The 19,308-nt window shown below is 41.9% G+C and overlaps 1 protein-coding gene and 1 long non-coding RNA gene across 3 annotated transcripts in view; both read right to left on the bottom strand.

Moving 5' to 3' along the window:
- Positions 1-19,308, bottom strand: part of LOC115458757 (centromere protein J-like) — a 170,513-nt gene that overhangs the window by 53,575 nt on the left and 97,630 nt on the right. For both annotated transcript variants that reach the window (XM_030188570.1, XM_030188569.1), the window contains exons 10-11: positions 16,250-16,349; positions 2,015-2,115 (exon numbers count right to left, since the gene is read on the bottom strand). In XM_030188570.1, the coding sequence (XP_030044430.1) occupies positions 2,015-2,115; positions 16,250-16,349 (201 nt within the window). The remainder of the gene's footprint in view (positions 1-2,014; positions 2,116-16,249; positions 16,350-19,308) is intronic.
- LOC115458759 lies at positions 7,426-10,124 on the bottom strand. The gene is made up of 3 exons (XR_003940145.1): positions 10,012-10,124; positions 8,406-8,407; positions 7,426-7,451 (listed from the first exon to the last, which is right to left on the bottom strand). It is a non-coding gene; the product is annotated as an uncharacterized LOC115458759 (long non-coding RNA).

Raw genomic sequence — 19,308 nt, forward strand, 5'->3', positions numbered from 1 at the left:
TTTGATATACAAAATGGCAGTAAACACCAACTGCACCAAGATGCACCCTCAAGGAATTGGTATTTTTGTAAACAGCATTCAAGCAGATTTTTTTTTGTGAGACAGGAAAATGGATCTAGAGACCTACCCTTATGTCCAGTAGCAAAGCACCTTCAGTTCAGTTATAATCCAAGGGGATTATGCTAATGTTCCTTTGCCTTTTTCTCAACATCCTGTCCTTGAGTGCTCAGAACCTGATCTTGATCCTTGGACAAAAGCTGGGAGAGTAAGAACACTTATCTCTGGGGCATCTCTTTGGTTTTGGTGCCAAAAGGCCTCATGTCTCCACTTGCACTTCTGTGTCATCGGTCGAGTGTGGTCCGAGGATCCTTCTGCTTCAGTTTCTTCTTCAGTGTCGGTTCAATGTATCAGTCTTCTTCAATTTCTTCAGATAAGACTGTAGTTTAATCTTATAGATCTTGATTGCCCTTACAGATATCCTCAAACAGATGTTAAAGACTTGAATCTTGATTCTTACCCAAGTATTATATCCATGATGGGCAACTTCTTCCTGCTCTTGGAACAAAATTTTAAGCCACTGGCCTACAAAGTAAAGGAATGTAAAGTCCAAAATAGCCCATTTAATCTGCACAGAAGCCAGTAGTCCACTTTCGGTAGATGCATATACAAATTCCTATAGGAAACCCACTATCTAGACCATCTTTCCCCATGTCTCTCACCTAGCCTATTAAACTAGTAACATTGCCTTTTAGGATTGTCTTCCAGGGTTTTCTTGTAGATCCAGTGGATTTAGGGTTGAAACTGCTGCCCTGGACATACTTTAAAAAATATATCAAAGCAAAATCAAGAGAGGCTATTTTTATCCAAAAGACAATCTAAGAAGAAAAATTGTGACTGGGAGATCCAACAGGAAGCAAAGAAAAAAAATTAAAAGTATCAAAAAGTTGGTTAAGAAACAAAGCATAGCATTTAAAAAAAACATTCTGAGGTAAGACCGAAGGAAAAATTACCAAAAACTGAATACATGCAGGACAAAAATAGAATTAAGTTAGCAGGGGAATGCTGTTTTTTAATTTTATATCAAAAGGCCATACTGACATGTGGAAAAAGACAAATTGAAGTATGGTAGAAATGTTTCTAAACATTTCCTAGAAAACTCAGAAACATTTGATCTGTGCAGAACAATGTTCACTGGTAATTTGTTATATTGTATTAGTTTTAGCATCTGATAACATCTAATGAGAAGAAATTGTGCATTTAGGAAAACATTGAGGCATATTTTCAAAGCACTTAGCCTTCCAAAGTTCCATATGCCTCATTGAGGCATATTTTCAAAGCACTTAGCCTTCCAAAGTTCCATATGCCTCATTGAGGCATATTTTCAAAGCACTTAGCCTCCCAAAGTTCCATAGAAACCTATGGAACTTAGCCTCCCAAAGTGCTTTGAAAATATGCCTAATTATCTCCCTTTTTCATGACTTATTTGTGGTAAGCAGCAGTAGGCATCAGGAATGTATTGTAATGCATTGGCTTTGAATACACTCCATTCTAATCACATATCAGCTAGATATCAGTTGATTTCTCAGTATCTGTTTTACTTGGTTTGGGGACAAGCAGCATATTCTTACTTGGTCATTTATAGTAGCATATTGTTAAATGAGAGAACGACCATCTTAATCCCACCTGCAGGACATCATCCATTTGTGTGGCTGATTCACCCGTGCATGTTGATGGGAAATCTTCAAGCAGATCTCTCAGAGGCAACAGACAGGACTAAATCAACACTGTAGTTTTAATTTTGGCTTTTAGTACAAATACCAGTATCAATTCAAGACTACTTCCCCTTCGTCATTCATATGAACCTCTGAAGTAAACTTCTGCGCACTATGTTTGCCATAACTTTGCAATTTAAGTCTTCATTGTACTATGAAAGCACATCTATTAATATCTGGAATAAAAATAATGTAAGTATTTTAACTTCAAAACATATTCAAACTATAGATATGGTACTTACATGCAAAGAAATTCCTGGCAGTTCAGCTGTGTGTACCTTTATCTTATCTGAACTATCTGGCTCACCAACGGGTACAGATTTAAGTCTTCCAGCAGATTTTGCTTTAAAAAAAAAAAAAAACAACCTGCGTAATTAATATAAGTCTACCTCAGTTTGTACTGTAACTATATGATTCTCTGTAGTCTATCTGTATAACAGATTATGATTAATGACATGTACATCCATTGGTGACAACATTTCAAACTTAAAAAAAATAAAAATAAAAATAAAACTTTCCCAAGCCCTTTTTCCTCCTTTGCTCCTACCCCTAAAGCAAAAAAACAAACAAAAATCCTCTTTAGCTCTCCCCCCCCCCCCCCCCTTGCCACGATACCAGACAAAGTCAGCATGCATACCATCTCCTGCTGGACTCACAAGAGCAACATGTCTGATGCCTTGTCACCATTCATAAGGCTGCAGATCGCAAAAACAAGGTATTTCCTATGCTCTACTCAAGACAACCTCTCATCCCTGGACAAGCATGCTTCTCCCATGAAGAAACACTGGAACTCAATGCACAGCAAGTCCCTTGTGGACTGATGACCATGTTACAGCCTTGCAAATCTCTTCAATGGAGAATGACTAAGTGAGCCACTGACGCAGCCATGGCTCTTACATTATGAGCCGTGACATGGCCCTCTACAGTCAACCTACCCTGGGCATAAGTGAAGGAAATGCAATCTGCTAGCCAACTGGAGATTGTGCGTTTTTCGATGGTGACTCCCCTCCTGTTGGGGTCGAAAGAAACAAACAACTGGGCGGACTGTCTGAAGGGCTTTGTCCGCTCCACGTAAAAGGCCAATGCTCTCTTGCAGTCCAAGGTATGCAAACTGCTTTCGCCAGGCAGGTATGAGGACAGGGAAAAATGTTGGCAAAACAATTGACTGGTTCAGATGGAACTCTGACACCACCTTTGGCAGGAACTTAGGGTGAGTGCAGAAGACTACTCTGTTGTGATGAAACTTGATATAAGTTGCATGCACTACCAAGGCCTGAAGCTCACTGACCCTACGAGCTGAAGTAACAGGCACTAAGAAAACAAACTTTCAGGTCAAGTACTTCAGATGGCAGGAATTCAGTGGCTCAAAAGGAGGTTTCATCAGCTGGGTGAGAACGACATTGAGATCCCATAACACTGGTGGAGGTTTGACTGGGGGCTTTGACAAACGCAAACCTCTCATGAAGCGAACTACTAAAGGCTGCCCAGAGATAAGCTTACCCTCTACATGGCGATGAAAAGCACTAATCGCACTAAGGTGAACTCTTACGGAGTTAGTCTTGAGACCAGACTCTGACAAGTGTAGAAGGTGTTCAAGCAGGGTCTGTGTAGGACAAGAAAGAGGATCTTGGGCCTTGCTGTCACACCAGACAAGCAAACCTCCTCCACTTAAAAGAGTAACACCTCTTCTTGGAATCTTCCCTGGAAGCAAGCAAGACTCGGGAGACACCCTCTGAAAGACCCAAGGAGGCGAATTCTAAGCTCTCAACATCCAGGCCATGAGAGCTAGAGACTGGAGGTTGGGATGTAGAAGCGACCCCTCGTTCAGGGTTATGAGGGTCGGAAAATAGTCCAATCTCCACGGTTCTTCGGAGGACAACTCCAGAAGAAGAGGGAACCAAATCTGACAGAGCCAAGAAGGCGCAATCAGAATCATGGTTCCGCGGTCTTGCTTGAGTTTCAGCAAAGTCTTCCCTACTAGAGGTATGGGAGGATACGCATACAGAAGGCTTATTCCCCAATGTAGGAGAAAGGCATCTGACGCTAGTCTGTCGTAGGCCTGAAGCCTGGAACAGAACTAAAGGACCTTGTGATTGATCTAAGTGGCAAAAAGATCCACCGAGGGGGTGCCCCACGCTGGGAAGACCTTGCGGGCTACTCCCATGTTCAGTAACCACTCGTGAGGTTACATTATCCTGATCAGTCTGTCGGCCAGACTGTTGTTTACGCCTGCCAGATAAGTGGCTTGGAGAAACATGCCGTGATGGTGCACCCAAAGCCAAATCTGGACGGCTTCCTGACACAGAGGGCGAGATCCGGTGCCCCCCCCTGCTTGTTGGTGTAATACATAGCAACCTGATTGTCTGTCTGAATTAAAACGATTTGGTTGGACAGCCGACCTCTGAAAGCCTTTAGAGTGTTCCAGATCGCTCACTGTTCCAGGAGGTTGATCTGAAGACCTTTTTCCTGAAAGGACCAAGCTCCTTGAGTGTGAAGCCCATCTACATGAGCTTCCCACCCCAGGAGGGATGCATCAGTTGTTAGCACTTTTTGTAGCTGAGGAATTTGGAATGGACATCTCAAGGTCAAATTGGTTCGAATCATCCACCGCTGAAGGGAATTCTGAAAGCCAGTGGACAGTTGGATTACATCCTCTAGATCCCCCACAGCTTAATATCACTGGGAAGCTAGGGTCCATTGAGCTGATCTCATATGTAGACGTGCCATCGGAGTTACATGAACTGTGGAGGCCATGTGCCCCAGAAGTCTCAACATCTGCCGAGCCGTGATCTGTTGAGACGCTCGAACCATGGACAACAGGGACAGGAGGTTGTCTGTCCTTGTGTCGGGAAGATAAGCTCGAGCTGTCTGTGTTCAACAGAGCCCCAAGGAATTCCAATTTCTTGGAGTAATTGATGACGAAACCCAGTAGCTCCAGCACCTGAATAGTCATTCGCATGGACTGTAGAGCGCCTGCCTCCGAGGTGCTCTTCACCAGCCAATCGTCGAGATAAGGGAACACATGCATGCCCAGTCTGCATAGCGACACTGCTACTACCGCCAGACACTTTGTAAACACTCTGGGCACAGACGCCAGACCAAAAGGCAATACACGGTACTGAAAGTGCTGAGTTCCCAGCCGAAATCAAAGATACTTCCTGTGAGCTGGATGTATTGAGATGTGTGTGTAAGCATCCTTCAAGTCCAGAAAGCATAGCCAATCGTTCTCCTGAATCATAGGAAGAAGGGTACCCAGGGAAACCATCCTGAACTTTTCTCGAACCAGAAATTTGTTCAGGCCCCTTAGGTCTAGGATGGGACGCATCCCCCCAGTCTTTTTCTACACAAGGAAGAACATGAAATAGAATCCCAACCCTTCGACCACTTGAGCTGTTGACGAGAACGAGTATGCTGGGGCTTAGCCTGGGCAGGCTGCCAAGAAGCAGGAGTGTACCCACACCTTGGATAGGAATAGGGAGCACTTCTTGTCCCCAAAAAATACCTCCTAGATGAGGAGGCAGTAGCAGAAGGCGCCCAGTGGGAGAGAGAATCCATAGCATCATTATGCTTCTTGATCTGATCAACAAGGTCCTCTACTTTTTCACAAAAAGGTTGTTGTCCCCCGGCAAGGAACATCTGCCATTCGCTGCTGGACAGAATGATCCAGGTCAGAGACACACAGCCATGAGAGTCTGCGCATCATTATACCCTGAGCAGTGATCCTGGATGCTACATCAAAAGTGTCAAATGTACCCCTGGCCAGGAACTTTCAACACGCTTTCTGCTGCTTGACCACCTGGCAAAAAGGCTCGGCCAGCTCCAATGGGAGAGTATCAACCAAGCTCGATAGTTGCCGTATCGAGTCCCGCAAGTGCACGCTCGTGAAGAGCTGGTATAACTGAATCTTAGCGGCGAGGCCAATGTTTTTGAACCCATTCCATCAGAGAAAAGAGGGCAGTGATTTTACTTTTGCTTCCTGATACCAATGAAGAGAGAAAGATTTAGTCCCACGATAGGCCTAAGGGCCCTGTATTTTTTCAAGGATAGAGTCAGTCCAGAGGGCAGCTACTAAAATGGACAGTAGTCTTCATGGGGACAGACTTAATAATCTCAGTATGTATACTGTGGAAGAAAGGCAGGTGAGTGGACATATGATAGAGAGGTTTAAATACTTACATGACACGAATGCAAAGGGGGAGAATCTCTTTCAATTGAAAGGAAGCTCTGGAATGGGGGTGGGGGGTGGCATAGGATGAAGGTGAAAAGGGGATAAACCCCAAAGTAACCTGAAGAAATATTTCTACAAATTCACCACGCTTTCTGTGAAAAATGGCTTCCTGGTGGAGAAGAAAACTGTGTCTAAATTCAAGAAAGCTTGGGACAAATACATATGGTCTCGAAGGGATAGTAGATGGCATGGATGGGCAGAACAGATAGCTATGTGGTCTTTATCTGTCTTAATTTTTCTCTGTTTCTACGTAAAAAGAATTTCTATGTGCACCTTGGTATGCCTATATAAATCTTAAATCCTGTAAACCCTTTGGCACAATTTAAGCATTGCCAAAGAAAAAACAAAACACCTACAGTAAACCTGAATATAGATCACAGCCAATAATAGCCTGGTTAACAAATGAGGTTCATTCCTTTCACAGAGGTTCATGCAGTAATCTCTTGATCTTTGCTAATGTCACCTTTCCTATCAGTGCCTGAGTAGTAATTGATCAGATACTGAATTTACCAAGGAGTGGCTGGGCCCACTGGCAAAGCCAGGAAGTTTGGCTTCAGTTGTTCTTTGGCATTTGCACTGAAGAACTGTTCATGCACACCTGCGAGCACCTGCTTTAAACCTCATTGATTTGGTTTGGAAACCTGTGTGACCCTCTGATGAAGGCCTGTCCGAAACGTAAAGGGGCACCACAAAAGCGGAGGACCGTATATCACTACGTCAGTAGAAACCAGCAAACGGAGTAATGTAATCAGTACGGCCCTCCCACAAAGGAACAGAAGGACGAGGAATGTAATAAAACCTTTATTCTTCAAGACCCAACACAGCACTGTGTTTTGGCGTAGAGCCTACATCAGGGATCTAAAAACAATGGACATACATTAAAAACAAATATAAATTCAACATATAAAAAAGTAAAATTATATTAAAATACATATAAATGTATAGGGCCATGTGATTTAAAAAAAATATATAAGTATCCAATGATATAATAAAATAATAAAATATAATGTATCAGATGGACAGAAAAAGCATGTAAACGACTCCATATGATGATCTACAAAGTAGTAGTAGATAAAAGGCTGACATAAAAGGCACAATTTCAAAAGGTGATAATAATCAAAAAATGATAAAACTAGGATGTATGTAACAGAGACATTCTAGGAAATAAATAACAATAATAAAACATTATTTAAAAAGCTTAGGGTAACATCAAAAATACAAACCTGTACACAGAATCACTGAATAATAAGGTGTCAAGATAACAGTTTGTGAATAAAATACAAAATGGTATTGTTGAACAAAAGGAAGCTGAAAAATGGAGCACAAGTGTAACTTACATATAAGTTTAAAAAAAGACCGGGTTAGAGAGTGTAGGTGTAATAATAGTCAGTGCAAAAGTGTTGCTTTTCCAAGATAAGAGTGAGACTTAGGGAAGAAGACAGTAAGTACAACTGACTGATTGAGGTGGAACTCTGATACCACTTTAGGGAGGAATTTTGGGTGGGTTTGAAGTACAACCCTGTCGTGGTAGAATCTGGCGTTAGCTGGGTCTGCCACTAGGGCTTGAAGTTCGATTTCTCTTCTGGCACAAGTAAGAGCTATTAAGAACACTACCTTATAAGTGAGGAATTTTAGAGAACAAGAATGAAGTGGTTCAAAAGGAGGTTTCATAACAGCTGCGAGGATGACATTAAAATCCCAAACCACAGAGGGTGGTTTGATAGGAAGTTTGGTATGAAATAAACCTTTCAAGGGATGAACAGAAACTGGTTTGTTATCAACCTTTAAGTGAAAAGCACCAATGGCACTCACGTGTACTCTGACCGAGTTCATTTTGAGGACAGAAGGAGAGATGGAGGAAGTACACCATAAGGATAGTAAGAGAGCACCTAGCAGGGTCGACTGCTCTGGATGCCCACTAGAAGGAAAAATCTCTCCCACTTGAAATGGTAACATTTCTGCATAGAAGATTTCCTAGAGGCTAGGAGTATCCTAGAGAAGCCATCAAAAGGTTTCAGGAATGTAAATCTATGACGTCAGGAACCAAGCTGTCAGAGCTAGAGAGCAAGGGTCTGGATAGAGGAAGGAACCCTTGTTCTGTGTTATCAGGATTGGAAAAGGATCTAATCTCAATGGTTCTTTGGACAATAACTCTAGAAGAAGAGGTAACCAGATCTAATGCGACTGGTATGGAGCAATAAGAACCATGGTCCCTTGGTTTCGACGCAGTTTGAGAAGTTTTCCCTATGACAGATAGTGGGGGAAAGGCGTATAGATGGTCTATTCCCCAGTGGAGTAAGACGGCATCCTGGGCTGTTTGGTTGGGAGCATATATCCTGGAACAAAAGTGGGGAAGCTTGCTGTTCTGAAAAGAAGCAAATATGTCTATTGCTGGGGTCCCCCACTGCTGGAATGTTCAATGAGATATAGAGATACCGAGGGACCAATTCATGAGGCTGAAAAACTCTGCTCAATTTGTCCGCTACACCATGCTGTTTGCTGGGGATCTAAGTAGCTATTATATAGATGTTTTCAGAAGCTGCCTATCTGGATTGCTTGTCAACAGAGGTAGTAAGAACCTGTTCCTCCTTGTTTGTTCAGGTAATACATCACAACCTGGTTGCCTGTGGAGGAGCAGCCTAATGGTTAATACAGTGGGCTTTAATCCTGGTGACCTGGGTTCAATTCCCACTGCAGCTCCTTGTGACCTTGGGAAAGTCATTTAACCCCAGGTACAAAAAAAACAAAACAAAACAAAACAAAAAACTTACAGTGAGCTTTCTAGGAACTCTGTACATCTAGTAGCACTATAGAAATGATTAGTAGCACTAGAAGTAGAAGTAGTAGAGATCATTCCAGACCACTTGCAGTTCCAGGAGATTGATTTGTCATCGTTTCTCCTATGGGGATCAAGAACCGTGTGTGTGTGTGGAGACCATTGAGGTATCCCTGATGACTTTGTGATGGGGACAGTGCTGAAATGGAACACCACGGGCAAGATTCTGGGACACCATCCATCACTGTAGAGAGCTGCATAGCTGTGGAATGACTCAAGTACGAGCAGAGAGTAAACCAGTGGCTTGAGACCACTGAAAAGAGAGTGTATAACAAAGAATGTGGAAGTGGAATCAAGCAAATGGTGTTACGTGAACTATTGAGGCCGTGTGATTGAGGCAGAGCACATTTGGATGGATTTGAACATCTGAGTGAAGAGATTTACTATATTGTTTGCTCTCAGTTGTATCGAGGAGAGCCCCTATGAATTCCAAGGTATGAACCAGTTGAACATGCGATTTGGGATAACTAATCACAAACCCAAGGAGTTATAGGAGGCCTGATGGTGGATAGAACAGCGATGTGTGCCGACTCCCGGTAGGCTGCCTTGATTAACCAGTCATTCAGGTAGGGGAAGATGTGTATGCCCCACCTGCGAAGTGTTGCAGCTACCATTTATCAGGCACTTCATGAAGATTCGAGGAGCCGAAGCCAAGCTAAACAGTAAGGCCTTGTATTGATAATGCAGAGTGTCACAGCGGAAGCAGAGGAACTTTCTGTGCAGAGGGAGAATAGATATATGCGTGAATGCCTCCTTGAGATCTAGAGAGCAAAGCTAGTCACTGAGTTTATCATGGGAAGAAGTGATCCCAGGGAAACCATACCATATTTTAGGTAGAACTTGTTTAAGTCTTGTAGATTGAGAATTGGTCAGATCTCTCCCCCCCCTCCCCCGCCCCCCCAAAAAAAATTTTTTTTTTTGGTATAAGAAAGTATCTGGAATAGACTATGACCCCTGTCTGATGGAGGAACTGGTTCTATTGCACTCTGCTGGACAAGGGCCAAGTGCTCCTCTCGAAGTAGTGTCATTTGAAGGGAGCTAAAACCAGATTCTCCCAATGTAAAGCATAACCATGCTGTATGGTGTGTAGTACCCAACGGTCGGAGGGTATGAAAGGCTACCTCTGTTTAAAGAGGATTAATTTCCCACTCACCGGTAGGTCGCTTGGCACAGACAACTGTACAGTGGCAATGCTCTCTAGGAAGGAGTCAAAAACTGGGTTGCTGTTTAGACTGAGAGGGTGTCTGGGATTTTTGATCCAGCTGCTGCCTTCAATGTGAGTGCTGGGACGTAGTCCTTTGAGGGGGAGGAGGAGTAGAAGTATAATGATGCTTAGATTTATAGTAATTGGAGCGTCAAAATCCTCCTGCAAATCTTCTGCTAGAAGAACAGCTAGCACAAGTCTGTGGCCTGGATAGTTTTTATAGTACTCGTATGTTTTTTCATTAGGTTGGCCACTTCCTTGACTTTGCCACCAAACAAGTTTTCTCCATGACAAGGGACATCTGCTAGATGCTCCTGGACAGCAGATGTGAGGTTGGAGACCCTGAGCCAGGAGAGATGTCGCATTGCTACTGCTAAGATAAAAACACATGAACAGACATAATACGCTACTGATAATAATCTACCTCACTCCCATAATCTACCACGCACGGACCACCCCTAACATCAATAACGACCCAACCACAATCCACCAACTCTATGTACAAACTATCAACAACTTACCAGACCAAAAATACAACAACCAACCTAAAGGAAAAATCTCCACATATGAACCTCACCAACAGAAAGAGAAAAAAAAAAACAAAGACAAATTCAATCACCGAGGAAACAGACAACTAATAAAAATAAATACATCTAACCTCCCTACAGAACCATACCGCTTCATCCGAATAGGATACATCAATGCAAGATCAGCAGTAAGCAATAGACATACTAGACTGGATTACCACAGAGAATTTAGACCTTCTGTTTATCAAGGAAACATGGTTCCACAGTCCTACAGACCCCGCCATCACAGAAACATGCCCACCAGAATACAAAATCACCCACTGGGCAAGAAATGGAAAAAGAGGTGGCGGAATAGCCATAATTTACAAATCTGAGTTTACCATAACAACTACTGGCGAATCCACCTCACCACAACTCGAGATTGCCTCAACAAGAATCTCTCATCCAAACCTACAAGGACACCTCAACACAATAATATTCTACAGGCCACCAGGAAAATGGAAAGACTCCCAAACACAACTCATGGACTTTATCTCCAACACATGTGTCTCTGCCTCTAACATCCTCATAATAGGAGATATCAACCTACACCTTGAGAACGATACCTCAACAGGCACACAAGAATGCAAAGACTTCTTAAAACTCTGGGATCTACACGCACCTAACAATCAACCAACACACGAAAAAGGACACACACTGGACATCATTACACACAAATTCAACCCAGACTCAACTCTCCTACTCACAGATACAAGATGGACACCTACACCATGGACAGACCACTACAAAGCGATGATCTCCCTCCACTGGCGAAAAATACACAGTAACGAAATAAACAAGCATGAACGAACAACATACACCACGAGAGGAAAAATAGACCCCACAACATTCTGGCAACAGGTCTACCAAAACGAATGGTCAACAAATACAGACACCATTCAATTCCTCCAAGAATGGGACAACATATGCAAGACAACATTAGACACAATCGCCCCAATCCAAACTAGAACATCACACAGGAAAAAAACAAATTCATGGTTCACTGAGGAATTGAAAATACTCAAAACACAAGTCAGAAAACTAGAACGCACATGGAACAAAAAGAAAGACGAACATACACTGAATGCCTGGAAATTACTCCGGAAGAAATACAAATATACCATCAAACAGACTAAAAGACTACACTATAAAACAATGATTGGACCAAACTACAAAGACACACACAAACTCTTCTACCTTGTAAACAAACTGCTAGACACCACACCAGTAACAAACAACAGCAAAGACACACCAGGGGTCGATGACCTCGCGAAATACTTCAAGGAAAAAATCATACAACTACGACTTAAAATACACACCAGCCCTACTGAATACACAACACTCCTAAACTGTCTTGACCCAGAAGATGGAATATACCCAGCAGACAGAATCTAGACCGAATTCGAACTAATATCAGAAGACCTCATCTCTAAAACGCTCAAAAGATTCGCCAAATCCCAATGCAAACTAGATATCTGCCCAAACAACCTCATGAAATCAGCCCCTCAACAATTCACAATTGACCTAACTAACCACATGAATTTCATGCTACAAAACGGACTTTTCCCAAAAGAAAAAGGAAACATTTTACTCACACCAATACCCAAGGACACTAAGAAAAACACAAACGAAATAACTAACTACAGACCAGTAGCATCTATACCACTAATAACCAAAATAACCGAAGGAACGGTTACCAAACAACTCGCAAACTACCTCAACAAGTTCTCCATACTACATGACTCTCAATCAGGATTCCGGTCAAATCACAGCACAGAAACAGTATTAATTACCCTAATGACCAAATTTAAACAAATGATTGCAACCGGCACTAATATACTCCTCCTACAATTTGACATGTCAAGTGCCTTTGATATGGTAGATCACGGAATCCTATTACACATTCTCGAATATTTTGGCATCGGAGGCAATGTCCTAAACTGGTTCAAGGGGTTCTTAACCTTACACTCATATCAAGTCATATCAAACTCAACTACGTCAGCTGCATGGACACCTGATTGTGGAGTACCGCAAGGATCCCCCCTCTCTCCAACTATTTTCAATCTAATGATGACCCCCCCTGGCAAAACTTCTAACAAACCAGAACCTTAACCCATACAAATATGCCGATGATGTAACGATATACATTCCATTCAAAAAAGACATTAATGAAATCTCTAACGAAATCAACCAAAGTCTACACATCATGAACACCTGGGCAGATGCATTCCGACTGAAACTGAACACAGAAAAAACTCAATGCCTCATACAGACCTCCCAATACAACACGAATAAGTTTATCGGCATTAACACACCTAAACTAAATCTGCCAATCTCAGAACATTAAAAATCCTTGGAGTCACTATTGACCGCCACCTAACACTCGAGACTCATGCGAACAACACAACAACAAAAAATGTTCTACTCCATGTGGAAACTGAAAAGAATTAGACCATTCTTTCCAAGATCTATCTTCCGCAGTCTAGTGCAATCACTCGTACTAAGTCACTTGGATTATTGCAACTCATTATACGCAGGATGCAAGGAACAAATACTGAGAAAACTTCAAACAGCCCAGAATACAGCAGCCAAACTCATCTTCGGAAAACCAAAATACGAAAGTGCAAAACCCTTACGGGAGAAACTACACTGGCTACCACTCAAGGAACGCATCACTTTCAAAGTATGCACTTTAGTCCATAAAATCATTCATGGGGAAGCCCCTGCATACATGTCTGATTTAATAGACCTACCACCCAGAAACGCTAAAAGATCTTCCCGAACCTTCCTCAATCTCCATTTTCCTAAGTGCAAAGGAATAAAATACAAAGCATTGCACGGATCGACCTTCACATACATGAGCACACAAGTCTGGAATACACTACCAAGCAATCTGAAAACGATCTATAAACTGACGACTTCCGCAAACTACTGAAAACCTCTCTCTTTGAGAAAATCTACGGCAAGGATCAAAACACATGAAGTCCATACAAACCAATAGATACGCACCAAAACACTCTATCCTGAAGTCTCTTCTCCCGTATCCTCACCACCCTTAAAACCCTACCCACAAATAAGAATGTTAGACCTTTATGTTCCCTCGATATTGTTTGTCCCCCTCTCAACTCACCACTGTTATCTTCTGATGTTCTATTCCCAAATGATATCCTGTATTTACTCTGTCTTCTATAACTCATCATAATGTAATCCATAATCGTACTGTAACCAATTGTACTTCCATCATTCTCAAAGTATTGTAAGCCACACTGAGCCCACAAATAGGTGGGAAAATGTGGGATACAAATGCAAATAAATAAATAAATTAAATAAATCAAAGGCATGCCTTGCCAGATATTTACGACAGTCGAGAAGTTGTCTGTGAAGGTTATGGAATTCCTCAGCCTTCATGGGGGAAGGAATTCTGCAAAGGATAGAGTACACTGTATTAGAGATTTTAAGTACAATGTGGAGTAAAATTGATAATCTAAGATGCAACTGGTTAGCATTAAAGCCTGAAATGCTTTTCTGCCGGAAGAGTCCAATGTTTTAGCTTCTCTTCCTAAAAAAGCAGAAGCATAAGTTCTTGCACTGTGAGTGTCTTTTAAAGTGGATTCCAGAACTAGGGAATGATGTGTGTTTTTCTCAAACCCAGTGCATTTTTGTAACCTATACATTGTATCAATTTTCTTTAGGGCTACCTGTTAGTAGAATCTCCCAGTTTTTGATTAGAGTATTTTTCATAATTGTATGGAGTGGAACAGTGACTCCTTCTCTAAAAGAAGAGTCATAATCCAGAACTTCAAAAAGTTCTGAACCAAGTTCCTCCTCTGTCTCTAATTTGAAAGGTATGACTTGAACCATCTCCCAGGCAAAGCCAGGAAAGGATATAAGTTCTGGAGGAGACCTACATTTCTCAGGTGGCGGAGAAGAATCAAATGGAATGCCATAGGACTCCTCAGCTGAGAGGTCCTGTGGGTCCTGATCCATCTTCCAGGAGAGGTTAGAGTCTGACTCTTCAAAGTACTGTTCATGGAAAGTACATGGAAGAGAGTACTGACTACAGCATCGGCTCTGTCTCGAGATGCATCGAAGCAGATGAGTCCCTGAAGTTCGAGAAAGTTCCTCTGCCGATGATGATAGATACGTCAATCGGGTTCATGCCACCCCAGATGTCAGCATTGAGCCGGTATGCAGGACCTCTCCCGTGCTGTCTCTCCAATGTATCGATGGACTGGGCTGAGGCTGGCACAAGCACTCTGTAAGCCCATATAGACTGCAAATGCAATAGCCCTGAAAGCTCTTCCTTCAGCATTGCCTGGAATTCCTGCTGTAGAGTAGGTGTCGGTACCGGCTGAGAAAATGGTGTGAACACAGCCTGAGAAATAAAGTTGGAGAGAAGGAGAATGGTCACTGTGGCATGGATGCCTTCCGTGCATTGAGGACATCGATGCAGGGGAGGTGTGGGCAGAGCGCCTGGAGGGAGAACAATGGTAATGATTCTTAGGCTTTTTACGCTGCACATACCTCAATGAACGCAGCACTGATGAGGATGTAGAGTCCTTACGCATTCAGACTACAGAGTCCGACATTGGACCATCTTGATTTTACGTCAGTGCACTCAATGTCAATGCAGATTCCGTGTCAAGTGCTGAATCCCCTGCCATGCTCAATGCAGATGCTGATGTAGAACCAAAATGTTTTTCATGCTGTACTCTGCGGGTTTTAAGGGTCCTTGCTTGCATGGACCCAAGCACTGAACACACCAATTATGGGGGTCTGTGCCTGAAATAGTCCTCTTGCATCAAGTACACTTCTTAAAGCCACTCGGCACCCTTGTTCATATGGAGGGAAAAATGGCCGACGCAAGGTCAAAGGCTCTATGGCCCAGGGAGCTCGACTAGTCACGTGCCCGAAAATGGTCGATGTTTCCTGGGCAAAAGAAGGGGTCAGAGGCCTCAAAGGCCAAAATTTGAAAAATGAAAAATAACTGAAAAAAATTGAATACACTGAACAACTTAACACAGAAAAAATGAGAATGTGAAGAGAAAATATCCTGAAAAAGGAAAGTCACCTAAAAGGCAAACATTTGACGTGCTGAGGAGAGATTTTAAAAACCACCTCTCTGCTATGCAGAAAACGATATAGACTGCTGGTCCCACGCTTGAGTATCGGTTGGGAAAGCACCCATGCATGCGCGGTAGGGGCACTGCCTCAAAGATTTAAAGTGACAGTGCATATGGCAGTTTCCGCACTGGACTCCATGGATGACATCACCCACACATGATATTATGATCCATGGCCTTCGTTATTGCTCCAAAACTTTGGAACCTCCCACCTCCTAAGGCTTCCCTCTCAAGATTTAAACAGTTACTGAAGACCCATTTTTTTTCATTTGGCTTTCGGGCCCTCACTTCTACCTAGCTGAAAGATTTAACCTGTTTGTCACAGACTAAGGCACACCAGCCCCTATATTCTACCATTAAGACCCCTCCTGTTGGATGAAAGAGAACTATCCTGTTATAAATGGCGTTCCTTTCCTCCTTTCTTTTCTGTAGTGTTTAGACTATTTTATGTGTTAACCGCTTTGATCAACGTGGTTATACTAGCAGTATATCAAATTTCTTAATAAACTATAATAGATACCTTTTGCCGGTGAATGACTTCTGCAATTAGTCTTATTGCTCTTTTCTGCTACGGATCCAGGAGATGGAGTCTGGCTCTTTTTTATTCTATTAAGAGGACTCTGAAATTATACAATAAAAAACATGGCTGCTTAATATTTAGATTTTCTCACTTTTGCTTAAAAGGAAAAACACTTTTAAAATGTACATGGCATTATCTCCATTCTTGTGATGTCAGGTAAGAACTCTGGCATGTTCAAAACAGCAATGAAAATATGAGTCATTTTGTGCTTCAGAATATTCAGGAAGCATTTCTTTGACAAGAGAAATGCCTCAGTCTCCACATGTACTTATTAGAAAATGAAGTCACATTTACCTGTAAAAGGGATTTTCTGAAAACAGCAGTTCAATCACACAGATGGCTGACATCATCTGGCAGCACAAACACAGCACACTTTTCCCAACAACAAAACCTCCCATGTAAGGTTGCCAACTGGATCCAGATTCACTCAACAGAGCTGATTCAGTCCTGGATATACCCCATTGCAGGCAAAGGCTTATAGTCCTGCTTTTCTCAGGAAATGCAATGGGAAAATCACAACTACAATTCCCTGCCTGCAATGGGGTAAAACCAAGAATGGATCTACCCTGTAGGATGAATTTCAATCCAGTTGACAACTCTGCCAGATTGATTTTGCTTGATCTCACAGCAACCTTTGACACACATAACCATTTTTTACTTTTGCAAGAGGCTCCAAAATGTAGGGATGACAGGCACAGCTCTTGCATGATTCAAGTCCTTTTTATTTTAGGAGATCCAGACTGTTTTTAAGCAACATTTATTATGCAATACTATCTTTTGTCAAATGTGGTCTACTACAGGGTTCAGTTCTTTAGTCTTGTATTTAATACGTTTTTGGACTTGTTATATCATTTGTGGGGAGATTTGGATTCAAGTTTCACCAATTTGTGGACAACATTTAATTTGAAATAACTTTAGATAAAGACCTCACTGCTTTTAATGGGGTATATTAATTTGTGTTTTGACATCTTTAGCACGGTCATTTAGATGCAGTAGGTTGAAACAGAATCCTGCTAAATGGGAATGTATAAGGTTTAGTCATAGGGGGAGTGGCTTATGCCTTTTTAAGCATACAAAAAAGTTCTTTCAAAGAACTGAGTTTATTCAAATGGTAAATGCCTTGATTGCTCATATATTGGGCTGCCAAAAAGACGACTGTGGCAGTTGCAATTGCTCCAGAATATGGCTGCCAGACTATTGACTGGAGCAAAAACTGTGCAATCATATAATATCAATTTTAAGATATCTCTTGAAAAATTTAAGTTAGTGTTTTATCTTTAGGGTAGTAAATAGCAAGGTTCCTCAATACTTGGCAGACCTTTATAAACTTTGGCATCATCTGCATTTCTCTCAACTCTCATTATTAAAAGTGTTCCATCTGATATGCAATTACAATGTAGCAGGCATCTACTTTTGGAAATTCAGTTGGAGTCTGGTTATTTAAGATTCCATAAATTGTCTAAAGCTTGGCTGTTTGACCAATGATCAAATACTTGCAGTAATGGATGATCTACGGAAACTAGTGAGGCTAGAATTTGTATGCCTTTTTTTCTTTTGATTTTTGTTGGGGGTGGGGGAGTGGGAGTGGGTGTTATTTTAAAACAGTACCTAATGCTTTAATGTTATAGCGATCTAACCAATCAGGGTTTTCAGTGTCTGACGTCACCACTGTTTTAAAAGCAGCGCCATGTTTCCAGGGGGATGTCTCTGTGTCACTCGCCAACAGAAAAAAGTGTGAGTGAGTATATGGCAGGAGTGTTTAATGATGAGAGGGAATGCTTTTTACCTACTGGTTTTCTCTGCATTTACAGATTGTCTGGTGATCCTGAAGCAGAATTCGAAACGCTGGCTATCGTTGATCACGGACTAAGAGATAGATGGGAACACAGAGATGTACTTTCAACTAAGCTAAGCTGTGTTTAAAGTTTATAGCGTGTTGAAAATAATCTGATGGGGTTTTTCTGGCCTATGATGAGAAAGCCCAACCCCGGAGTGACCTTTAGAGTCATGGGGTTTCTCGAGGCCTTTTCCTCAACACAATCAGTGGGTAATGTGATTGTTATTACGACTGTCATATCAAATAAGAGCACCTTTACAAATATGTACTTAGAATGATGTCAGAGTGTAATCTCGCTTGTTATAGTGTTTGGGTATTACCGTTGCTGTTTCAACTTGATGTTTTTGTATCTATTCAATTGCCATCAATAAAAAACTATTGAAATATAATAAGGTGTGTATTTAAGTTAAATAAAGACATCACAGTACATTAGTTACAGGGGGAAAACTATTTTCTGGAAAGATACAATTAATCTCAGTCACAAAAGATAGGGTTTTCTAGCGTCAACCAAAAAGGGGCAAAAATGATGACAGCCCACCAAGAAGAAGTGGGGTTCCCAGCTTGACCAAGCTTGCTCAAGCACTCCATTAGATATGTACAATATACAGCAGCTCTCTCCTGAGATAAAGTGTGATGTATGGCAACAACCTCCCAACTGACGCCTATAAAGATGGCAAACCACCCCAAATGTCATCATCTACTCAGTGACAAATGTTTGATGAGTTAAAATTCCCTTTTTCTCTTGTTCACTCTCATAAATATACCCGTGTCTCTGTATCCCTTCTCATGCTACCACTAAAAATGAGTTTATCAAGCCCCAAATGGAAAGCTGGGTTACCTACAAATTGCAAAAATAGTGAGTTTTGCAAGAGCCTCTGCTTTTTATTCTCCATCATTTCCATGCTTTCCTAAACACATGGCCCTGTAGGTCTCCACAGTACCTTGGCAGAGCTGTGTGAAGCATGTTCACAAAGTCTGTAGGGTGCACACCATTTGTCCATGAAACTCTCTGATGTTAACTTGAAATTGCTTGTGTACCCTTTGTGTATACAGCAAAAAAAGTGCTGCTTCATTTTATGAGCACAAATCAGACAGTCCCAGGTCTCTGTTTTCCCTGGGTAAGATCAGTTAGTTTAGAATATCCTATCTGTCCACCCCTTGC

The sequence above is a fragment of the Microcaecilia unicolor genome, unplaced genomic scaffold, assembly GCF_901765095.1.
Source record: "Microcaecilia unicolor unplaced genomic scaffold, aMicUni1.1, whole genome shotgun sequence".
NCBI classification, from domain to species: Eukaryota; Metazoa; Chordata; class Amphibia; order Gymnophiona; family Siphonopidae; genus Microcaecilia; species Microcaecilia unicolor.